This window comes from Erpetoichthys calabaricus, chromosome 15 (assembly GCF_900747795.2).
Source record: "Erpetoichthys calabaricus chromosome 15, fErpCal1.3, whole genome shotgun sequence".
In the NCBI taxonomy this organism is placed as follows: Eukaryota; Metazoa; Chordata; class Cladistia; order Polypteriformes; family Polypteridae; genus Erpetoichthys; species Erpetoichthys calabaricus.
Window position 1 is genome coordinate 15,650,428 of NC_041408.2, and position 11,857 is coordinate 15,662,284.

At 41.7% G+C, this 11,857-nt stretch overlaps 1 protein-coding gene across 1 annotated transcript in view; it reads right to left on the reverse strand.

The window, feature by feature from the left end:
• The window catches only part of LOC114665885 (echinoderm microtubule-associated protein-like 4), a 50,661-nt gene extending 39,081 nt beyond the window's left edge, over positions 1-11,580 (reverse strand). The window contains exon 1 of the mRNA XM_028820541.2: positions 11,174-11,580. Coding sequence (XP_028676374.1) covers positions 11,174-11,198 — 25 coding nt within the window. The 5' untranslated portion in view covers positions 11,199-11,580. The remainder of the gene's footprint in view (positions 1-11,173) is intronic.
• Between the last annotated feature and the right edge of the window lie 277 nt (positions 11,581-11,857).

An 11,857-nucleotide genomic window follows, 5' to 3' on the forward strand; every position in this document is an offset into this window, starting at 1 on the left:
CCAAAGTTAAGGAACTGGGGTTCTATACGTCTAGTTATGAAGGAGCTTAGTGTAAAATGTTTTTTAAAGAGACAAAAAAAAAAGAAAAACTGGAATCTGTATCAGAATCAGCCAATTCAGCAACATGACATCAGTATCGGCCCTAAAACAATCTGACAGGAGCATCCCCAACATTGCCCAAACTAAGCTAACTGGAGAGTTCAGCTGGAATTATCAGATCTGTAGCAAGTCTGACAGCTCTCTTCCCCATTCTACTAAGGAGGATGAGGATGGGTTGAGGTTGGGGATACAGGTATATTCTAATAAGGGTGCACTGGTTAGCACTGCGGCCTCACAGCTCCAGAGTCCTGGATTTGATTCCTGGTCCAGGCACTATGTGTGGGATTTGCACATTCTCCTAATACCTGCAGGTTCTTCTCCAACATCCCAAAGATGGTGAATTTTTAATCCTACGTTGCCCCCATAAGAGCGAATAAGTGGGATTTATACCCCATTCTTTTTGGATCTTGTCTAAGATAGACATTTTCCCCTAGAACCATGAACTGGACTTGATGGATACATTCAAATGTGACACAGAACAAGTTAAAACCCATCAACTAGGTGTGCATCTACCAGACTGTTTCTATTATGAGTACTCTGTCCTTTCAATTAACTATATCTTCCACTCACCCTTAGTCGGTGGCCAAAAATGACCAGTTCGCCAGGCCAGGAAACACGTCAGTGCCAGCAGAAATTAAAATACGCATCCGGCGTAATTTTAATGTAGCATCACCTATCTTATGACCATTATTTTAATGTATTGACTCAATTCACTAAATAGAATAATAAATACAGCCATACTTGTGAAATAGACCTTACAAAATCATTCCAGGAAACAGCCATGTAGGTGTTCCTATCCTAAGAGATCATAGCAGAGTACAATGGGGTGCTACACATTTGTAACTTCAAACACTACAAGCAGGCTAAGGCAGAGATCTGGCCTGGCACTTTCTAAAATGACATGTCCAAGAACTGAGCACAGAGCTGACTTTTTCCAGTTTGGCATAAATGTAACAAAATGCTGGGACAAAGGAAAGAGAGGAAAGGTCAAAGGCAACATTCCTCCATCTGGAAGCATTCAAATTTTATGCCCCGCCCCCTTCGTGCAGGAATTTAGAAACCTAATACACTTCTCGTGCTTCGCGTAACATGTGGCAGGATGGAACCTGCATCCCCAGCCGAGAATGCAGACAAGCACTGCTGCAACATAAATACAGGCTGATCGAGAATCACAAAGACAGGGGTGCCCTAGGGAAGGTGCTCCGACTTCCAGTCTCAGATTTAGTGGAAGACTCATTTCCAGCCTTGTCCACTTTCTCTAGAGCACTGCGCACGCGTGCCACCAGTTCTCACTGAGCAGGCGTCTCTTGTGACAAACTGAATTTCAGAGGCTTTGCTTAGCATCTGGTGTCGGCTTTCTTGTCTCCAGCGAGTCTGCGGTGCACAGAGGGTCTGTGGGACGGGGGTTTGGGGAGGGTAGACGTCTGTTCATGGAGGATTGAGAGTAGTGTGCCCAACAACATAGGCACATGCAGAGGGGAGGAGGAGGGGTCTGCCCAATCACACATAATCCATAGTAAATGACAGGGCTTGAGTGTACAGGCAAAGCGTAAGGTCTAAGAAAATAAACAAAAACATAAACAAAGAGAGCATTTGGACAACCATCACTCCAAAAAATGACATTTATTACATGTAAGCCACGTGGGTTTCAACTTTAATCTGGAGCTTCGCTGCTTTGTCCAGGGAGATGACTGGGGGTCAGCTGGCCAAGGTCTGCTATTTCATTAGACTAAAGAAGGTTCATTTTTTTGCTAATATTTGTATTAGTCTAAAATTTCTGTTTACCTTTTCTCCACAGTCATCTGATTTGAGGCTCTCTGGAAAATAATATTTGGTTATAATTTACAGTGTGTATGAATATCTATATCACTATGAATTGTACTGTAAGACGTGTGCAAGTAAATGTGCTCTCTCCAAGGATATCTCATGTCTTGCGCTCAGGACTGTTGGGATAGGCTCTGAACTACATGCCAATCTGGTTAGGAATAAGCAGGTACAGAAAGATCCAACAATATGCACAGCATTCTGTGCAATCCTTTTTGAATAACATTTGCTGAGGCCTAGCAGCAGTAATCAGTAGCTGCAAGACATATTAAGAGCCAGAGGCCACAAATGTACTGTGGAGCTACAGAATGATATTCTAACTGCAAGGTTACCAGGGCACCACGGGAAATCCAGGTTTAAGAAGCACCACACCACTATACAAGTTACAATGTATAACACATAAGGCTTTAGATGCAATTTTTGTTTAAAAAATACAGAATACATTTACAAATTCTCTACTTTCAACGCTATTTTCTCTCCCCACACTCGTAGTCTATGTGGAATACTTGTATTCTGTTTTGTGTGTTGTATTGTATTTGCCCTGTATTTGACACTCAATACACACCCAACCTACCTGGAAGGCAGTCTCTCTTTGAATTGCCTTTCCAAGATTGCCTCCATTTTTTATTGCATAGTTTTTTTTTAAATCTTTATCTTGTGTTTTTAGAGAGGCAATAACAGGGGGGGGGGGCTGTCAAATAAACCGAGACATTCTTTGCATGAAATGATTTTGGGCTATACAAAATAAGTTGTATTTGTTTTTATCATTAAATAAAATCTGAATACCAGGCCGGGAAGTCAAAAATGATGCACTCACATCTCTTTCTGTGGACAAAGCCCGACACTCATTCAGTTGAGAATGTGCAGTGATTAACCTGAAAGTTCAAATCAAAAATCACTCCATCACAACATAAGCATTCTTTTGGTCACCGAGACAATGGAAGAGCTAATAAAAATGGTAATTCCTCACTGCTTCACAGTTAGCAACATTCTCTTCTCTATACGAAACATTGCTGGGTTCCATACTTCAGAATCAAGACAGTCAAAAACTCCTCTGGTATATGAAAACAAAACAAATCAATAAAATGGAATAGAAGTGCAAAAATCTTGAAAATATCAATTTAGTACATAGTAAGTGGGAGTAGGTGTCATTCATTAAGAGCCAAACTAAAGGTTGTTTTCCATGGCAATCTTGACTGAGCAGAATTTTAGAATTTCTAACTGAACTTCGTCAAACAATAAAACGAATAACAAACAGTTTTCTTTTTCTTGTGCTTCATTTATAAAACACTTTTTCAACAAATAATATGGCTGAGAGTGTAATAGTATGGAGTTTCTCACTATACATATTACAAAAAAATATAATGCATTCAACAATTTTGTAGTAGAAGCTGGGAAGAGAGGTGCAAGAATTGTAAACATTTTAATAACTGGGCAGCTGGGCAAATCTTAGTGAAGGGATTTTCCAACAGATGAAGCTGGTGAACTGGATATAAAAAGAAGTAAAACTGAGACTAGTCATACACAGTAACTCTGACGAATCTGCAGTCTCCAGACATAACTTACAGTACATATCTACAGGTGTAAAAGCACCAATGCCATTTCATTATGATGCACCTTAATGCACCACTGCACAATTATTGTAAGCAGCTGCTTGACTGACGTACATCTCCTTGACTATAATTTCTCTTTTTCTCGCTCTACTCAGCACTGTTTCTTGCCCGAGTGATTCCATCCATCCATTTTCCAACCCACTGAATCCGAACACAGGATCACGGGGAGCCAATCCCAGCCAACACAGGGCACAAGGCAGGAACCAATCCCGGGCAGGGTGCCAAACCACCGCAGGACACACACAAACACACCCACACTAGGGCTAATTTAGAATCGCCAATCCACCTAACCAGTATGTCTTTGGACTGTGGGAGGAAACTGGAGCGCTTGGAGGAAACCCACGCAGACATGGGGAGAACATGCAAACTCCATGCAGGGAGGACCCGGGAAGCGAACTCAGGTCCCCAGGTCTCCCAACTGCAAGGCAGCAGCGCTACCCACTGCGCCACCGTGCCACCTGCCCAAGTAATTTCTGCTAGCAATTGGGTAACTGCTTGAAGGAAAATGGAAGACACACCATTAAATGCTAATTGTACAGCAGAACCAGCCCCATTGCTTCACATATCAACGTTGCACTCTGGAGACTTTTGTCAGTGTACTGTTAAAATGCCCAAGGATTTGTTAGGTGGCCAAAACCACAAGTGGGTTGTTGTTCTTTATAGTTTGCACAGTGCTGCATTTTTTCACTGCTTTGTTCCTCTGCTAATTTTTAATCTGGATAAAATAAATTATTGTGTCATGGCTTTGCAATTGGTGGCCCCTCTGAGAAGGGAACCATCTACAGTAAAAGATACACTGCTATTGTGCAGACATTCTTGATACATCTCAAATTGGTTTTATACACCTGGATGGGTAGATTTTTGATTAGCTGGTGCTATAAATATGCATGTGAAATTTGACTTTGCGTAACACTGCTAATAAGCATCACCTGAACACAATGAAACCAGGCAGCATTCCTCCGGACGCAGAACCAGCCACCGAGGTCCGCTCTCCTGTCAAATGGTTCTTGCACAATAGCTTGATCATATATGCACTTCAAAGAATCAAATGCTTTCACTTTTCCATAAGTCTTAAGCTGATGACTTATTATGAGATATCATTTAAGTTATTTTCAGTTTTGCTAGCTGCAGGCATGCTTTGTAGTACTAATTAAAATCAACATTTTTTCTAAAATGTGTTCTTTCAATGTGAAGAAAAAAAAAACATGTCTTCATATTTCCCTTGAAATCTGCTGTACAGTCACAAAATGTCTGTCCTTCCATCCACAGTCTTAGCTCACTTAAGCCAATTTCATGATTGCAGATGGCCGGAACCGATTCCTGCAGACTGGACTCAAAAGACAAGGACAAAGGACAAGTCAATCCACTTCTGGGCACACGAAAACTCATCCTCTCTGGACCAAAAACCGGAATGCATGGAGACCTCCACATAGCCAATGACTTATCCAAGAAGCTCCAGAAGCTATACTGTAGCAGCTATAACCACTGCACCATCATGCCACCTTTCCAAAAAGAATGTACCTTACTTAAAAATAAAACATGCAAAGGGCTATTTCTTTATCATATATATATTAATGGTTTTCTTTTCTATTGTCAAGTTATTCTACAGCTCTTTTTTGGCAAACATAAAACATGTGCTTTCATCACTGCAGATCATAAAATAAACTTCAAGTCACAATTACAATCATGATTAAGATGTAGTCATTACATGGCTTAATAATTTGTTCTTAACTCTTACATTTATTTTCCCTAAAGGTAATAAAGCAGTGCCCATAGTTTAATGCTTGCATACTTCCCACTCAAGATCACACTCATGCGGTATATCTGAGATTTGCAGATCTCTTTGAATAAAAGCAGCAACTCAATTATCTTTGAATAAAAGCAGCTACTTAATACTTTAGTGCAAACGTAAAATGCACTGGTATGAAGATGCTGAAAATAGAAGTGTTTTTGCTTACTGTACAGACTAACGCATATTACTAATGCACATATGACAGCTCTATAAAACTACTAGATTACAGCCTGCCACATTCATGTCTCACCTGATATAAAGCACTCTCTGCAACAGAAACTCAGAAACGGAAACTCGCTATATAAATGTTCAGATCATATTGCAACAATCTAAAACAATAAATCACTGGCAAATTTGCAGCTTCTAAGGCAACAATTGTGCTAAGTGAAAAAATACAAAACTCCAGAATTAGTGACTTAATTTATAATATGAAACAAGTTGAGAACTGGAGTAAAGCACTAAACACGCATTAGCTCCATAAGCTTTGTCAGTGAGCTATGGTGTAGGAGCTTGTTCTAGATCCCCAGGAAGACTACACTCCCTTCCAGCACATTGTGTAGCAAAGCCATAACTAAACACAATGTGTTTACTATGTTAAAATAGTAGTTCTCGATACATGGGTCAAAGTGTGCAAGCATAATAAAAGGGAAGTCTTGCGCAACACAAAGATAAACTACCCATTATTGTTCATTGTCTACAAAGAAACTACTGCTATAAAATGACGCAAATGTAGTCCGTTTAGCCATAAAACAGAACAATATAAACAAAGGTTAAGCAGGTAGTTACTTAAATGGTGAAACTATACAATGGCATTACTATCAGATGTGAACACTGCTAAAAAATCATAAAAACATTTTCACTCGTCAAGCTATCACAGTTTGTCCCTAGATTTTTTGCTTTGCAGTTTTATCTCACACAAATTAATGTACTAACCAAATTTATCTGGTGGTACATAATAGACAATAAGAAGAATATTTACAGAGGAAAAATAAGTATTTAAACTGTAACAAGAGTAACAACATGCATTAAAAAAAAATTATAATAATTTGCTTCATACCAAACCCACTATCCAAAGGCACAATAATATATGGAGAAGTTAAAGTGGGGCGGCACGGTGGCGCAGTGGGTAGCGCTGGGGACCCGGGTTCGCTTCCCGTGTCCTCCCTGCATGGAGTTTGCATGTTCTCCCCGTGTCTGCGTGGGTTTCCTCCGGGCGCTCCGGTTTCCTCCCACAGTCCAAAGACATGCAGGTTAGGTGGATTGACGATTCTAAATTGGCCCTAGTGTGTGCTTGGTGTGTGGGTGTGTTTGTGTGTGTCCTGCGATGGATTGGCACCCTACCCAGGATTGGTTCCTGCCTTGTGCCCTGTGTTGGCTGGGATTGGCTCCAGCAGACCCCCGTGACCCTGTGTTCGGATTCAGCGGGTTGGAAAATGGATGGATGGATGGAAGTTAAAGTGACGGGACCTGTAGTCTGCTGGAGGGGCAGTTTGTGCAGTCATTACCAGCTGGGACTGGATGGAAAAGAAAAGTTTTTCCTTCTAACCCAACCAAGACCGTCTACACTAAAAAAAAATAATATTCTGAAATGTCTGTCAAACCATATGTCCGTTTTCTGTACCGTTCATATCCATCACTGGGTGCTGAAGCTTATCTGGGTAATAAGATATTCAAAACAAAACAACTCTAGGAATGCCAGCCCACTGTGGGCTTCATTCAGTTACAAAGCTTACCATCTGCAACTGTGCCAATTTTAAGGAATACTCCACCAAAAAATGATATGTTTTATATGTAATGACCAAGAATAGTTTTTAATCTCATATTTTCATACAGAATGTCCAGAAAAAAAGTTTACGATATAATAGAAGCCAATAGTGGCCAATGAGATACAACGGCAAACAAGGTGAAAAACATTCATGGAAAAAAGAAGAAAAAAAATCTCACATTCTCATGTTGCATAATCCACAAGTCAGTTATCCAGTCATATGCACAAAACGCATGCCTTTTATCCTAAAATATATTTTCTGCAGAATACTTACTTTCAGAATTATCAGCAAACATTATAATAGGACTCTTGATCAACGAATAAGGGGGAAAGGTGGGTCTTCAATTGAAAAAGTCATTCCCATGAGGCTTTAGGCTTCCTGTTTATAATGTGCACTGATAGTTTTGGAAGTACACATTTAGCAATATTTTAGCAAAAAAGCACACACCTTTTGAGCATATGGTTGGATTAACTGACATGTGGATTTATCACCACAAGCAAAGCAAGATTTTTTTCTTCCCCATGGACATTTTTCACATAGCTTGCCACTATACAGCATTGAAAGGTATTGACTTCTAGTAGATGATTAACTTTTTTCTCTCCATGCTGCATGAAAAGATTAAAGTATATTTTTTTTCTCAGCCATTATGAGATAACATATTAAAAAATATATTATTTTTGGAAGGAGTATTCTTTTAAAGTTGCCAAATAACCTAAAAAGAATGTCATTGGGAAGTGGGTGTAAAACAGCATATCCAGAAAACCAAAGCGGACAAGACGATAACATGGAAACACCAAAATGACAGTGACTGGGCTTGAAATAAATCCTGGTGCATTAGTGGTAGCCACTGCAGCAGGATACCAAACTATATCCTACCCTGCTAATGCAAACTAAGTGAAAGTCACAGAAACACTACATATAAAGACAAAATATGGCTCTGAGGCTAAGGATCTGCGCTGGTATCCAGAAGGCTGCCGGTTCGAATCCCCGTCACTGCCAAAAAAAAGAGATCCTACTCTGCTGGGCCCTTGAGCAAGACCCTTAACCTGCAATTGCTCCAGGGGTGCTGTACAATGGCTGACCCTGCGCTCTGACCCCAAGGGGTATGCGAAAACTAACAAATTTCTAACACGAGAAATCGTATAAGACGAAATAAAGAACAAAAAAAAAAAAAGTAATGTTGAACTAAAACATTTACATTTAAAAACACTTTTTTTTTACAAAATTATTTTCATCCATACTAAAGCAACCAAAAATGCGTATCACGTAATTGTTTACATATACCGGGCATGCACGTAGCATAGACATCTTAAACAAGGCATACACAGTGCAGTTCTGGCAAGATTTTAAGCCCGATTTGCAGCTGCCCAATGACTTTCTGGGTCGGCCTGAATTTCAGCTTCATCTGTCGTCATTTTACTTGTAGTATGAGAGTCGCACGAATAAAAGAATTTCTGTCATGTTTGAAATTTAAGTCGGTTGTCTTGATTTTCTGATGTCACCATTAAATTTCCTGAAATTTATTGTGCCGCAACCACAGTCAGTGTGCATCACACATGAATAGTCTGAGCACCTATGTCATGGCACATCAATCAGACCAAAGGTGCTCATGCACTTTGAGCATGTATAGAAAAGGGTGAACCTATTGTGCATTGTGGATAGTCACTTGACAACGATTTCTAAAAATCACACAAAATGCAATTTACATGCGTACGGGCACAGAACACAACAAGTGCAATGGAAAGCAACGTTTTTTATGCTAGCTATGCTGGAGCATGTTTTCCTTCCACGATGGGTGGTCATGAGACGTTGTAATAAACAGAATCCAAATAGGGAAGAGCAATGCAATAAGCACGAACCAACCAGAGTGTGACGCAGTCTGCATTTTCAGAAATCTTTTTTTTTTTTTTTTGCCTGTCCACACTGGGTTTTCAAAAATCTTTGTCTCTTAAGAGAATTTTGAAAAATATTCATTTTCATCCGTTGTACTATAGTTAGCCAATAAAAGGTGTGATTTTCCTTGACTTCTTATTTTCATTGGTTGAAAGCCCTGTCGTGGTGTGGACAAAAAGGCAAAAAAATGGGAGTAAAATGCCTATGTTTTTAAAGGAAAATGTACTCGTGTAGATGGGGCCCAAAGACTGTAAAGGAGTAACATGTTTATGTTGCTGCAATATTCTTATCCTCTGGACAATACACAGAAACAATTAAAAAAAGGCTAATGAAATGAAGACAAAACATGAAAGCTCTGGTGGGAAAAGCTCGTGGGACACTGTTATTTGGCAAGAGACAGAACACATTCTGGTTACCATTAGACCCCAAAAAAAAAAAAAACTTGGCAGCACTTGAAGAAGATCTCAAGATAATTTTGTTTTAAACTGAGATGGAAAATTTTGGATAAAATGCATATTTTCAAAATTCTATAAGGTATTGATATAGGAGATGTGCTTTAACAAACGCAATAACTCATTGAGCCGAAGCAAATCAAATGATGGCTTTTAAAAACAATTTGAAAGAGCCCAGTTTAATGGGCTGAAGGGTGGTCTACCATTAGTATGTGATACTCTCATATTCCTTTCCAGTGGAATTATAAAATATACTACATATTTATAATATCACATTATTTAAGTTATATAAGAATATCTTGTGGGTACCACGGTAAATGTGCCATCTGTGGATTTGATCCTCCAACTTCTCGCCCACTAGATTGTACTGCCTACCTTCTGTAGCATCTCTCACACGTTAGATGCTTCAATCCATACAATTTCCTGCCTTTGAAATTCTGCACTTCTATTATAAAACATGCAGCCACTAAAAATGTCTACAAGGCTCGTGCTTGCATGCCAAACCCCTAGGGCAGGGGTGGCAAACTCCAGTCCTGGAGGGCCTCAGTGGCTGCAGGTTTTTATTCTAACCCTTTTCCTAATCAGTGACCAGTTTTCACTGCTAATTAACGTCTTTTTCCCTTCATTTTAATAGCCCTGTTTTTAAGGATTCAGTGCTCTGAATTAATTATTTTCTTCATTAAATGACAGCCAAACAGAAATCAAATGTGAAACAAGTCAACAGTTGACCAGCTAAATTGGGACTTCAAACTCCAACTAATTTCACTCCAACCAGTTTCTTAATGAGAAGCCAATTCTTGCTGTTAATTAAACTCGTTATTTAATTCTATGGATTGTTGCTGCTCTCATTCTGCCACAGCGGACATTTCCATAACTGTTGATTTTCTGTTTTTTCTAAGAACGTCGTCACAATGTTTTGGTGACCTGAGAGATCAGCCTTACTGAGACCTTCACCTTTCTTTATTTTCAGGTATTGTGTGATGGGCACGGGTGAGCTGGTCATGTGGCACCTTGTTTCGTGTCTCATTATTGTTTGGCAGCTAATTAAAGAAAAAGAGACAACTAAGGGGCCTGAATCAAGTTAATTAAAATTAGGGCAAAAGAAGTTAATTAGCAGCAAAAACTAATTAAGAAGATGGGTAGAATGAAAACCTGAAGCCACTGAGGCACCCCAGGACTGGAGTTTGCCACCCTTGCCCTAGGGGCATGCTGGTGGAAGGCACAGTGGGCGGCTGCTGAGCCTGGGATGGCACTGGCAGACAAGTGCGTTTATGCTCGTGGAGCTCCCGCGTGCGAGGCTGCCCACTGGTACACGGAATGCGGCACGATGTATACCATACCAGCGGCACGATCACACCGGAGTCCACGTTTAACAGAAGTGGCCTCGGTCTCCGCACCACGGGTTCAAAGGTCACCGCTGGCCACTCACACGCTCACGTTATGCGCTTCGTGGCCTGCAGGAGAGCAGCAGCGTGACCCCCAGCGTCACTACAGCCCGCCTCATATAAGCACCCCCAACACCAGTCTTTTCTCTGCTTAGGGTTTTATTCCAACCAGCGTCGCCTCGGTTCCCCCAGGCATTATGTCCTCAATGCGGCCCGCCACGCTGTCCCCCAAGTCCCGGTTACGGCCCGTCTCGGTTCCTCCGACCCCGCAGCGGCCCGATTTGTCTACCTTGCCCCGCGTGCCGGGCTACAGCTGCTTCTATTAATAGAAGCTCGATATTTCACTCACCCAAGCTTCCGGCGAACCCGTCCATTTCTATTCCCAAGCTTGGCGCAGCACGTCCAGGTGTCCAGTGGGCTGGCAGAGATTTGGCGTCCGGTTTGACGGGAACTGCGTGTCCGGCCTCGGCGTCGGTGAGAACCCGCCCGGCGCAGCTTGATTGTCCGGCCTCGGCGGCGCTGCTCCCCTGCCTGGCGGGGACAATGGTGTCCGGCCTCGGCGGCGCTGCTCTCCCTGCTGGCTCTCGGGGACTCGCTGCTTTTCTCTCACATACACTCTCAGTAGGCTCCCACGACCGGCCGAAGGAGGGAGGAGAAGACGCGGCTTTCGCGCTCCTGACTCCGCCTGTTTTTGGCAGGAAGCTTCTCGCGATCAGCGGCGCACTGCCAGTCAGTCCTGTGCCAATACGGAGAGAAGCGAAGGGCTCGGGGAAAACGGGGCATTCGCGCAAGAATGGCTGTCCGTGGCCGTTACCAACCTGACGCCTGAATAGCAATTACTCGGCTAACAGGTACGGACGGAGCGATCAAGTGTGCAGAGTGCCCGCTTACCGTTCCAGGACACAGCTGGCATAACCATGCTAGACGGATGCAACGTTAGAAGATTATGGTGTATGCCCCAATCCTTCTGTTCTAGACTGGCTGTTATAGCATGTCATACCATAGTATCTTGTAAGCCCACTTAATTCTGAGC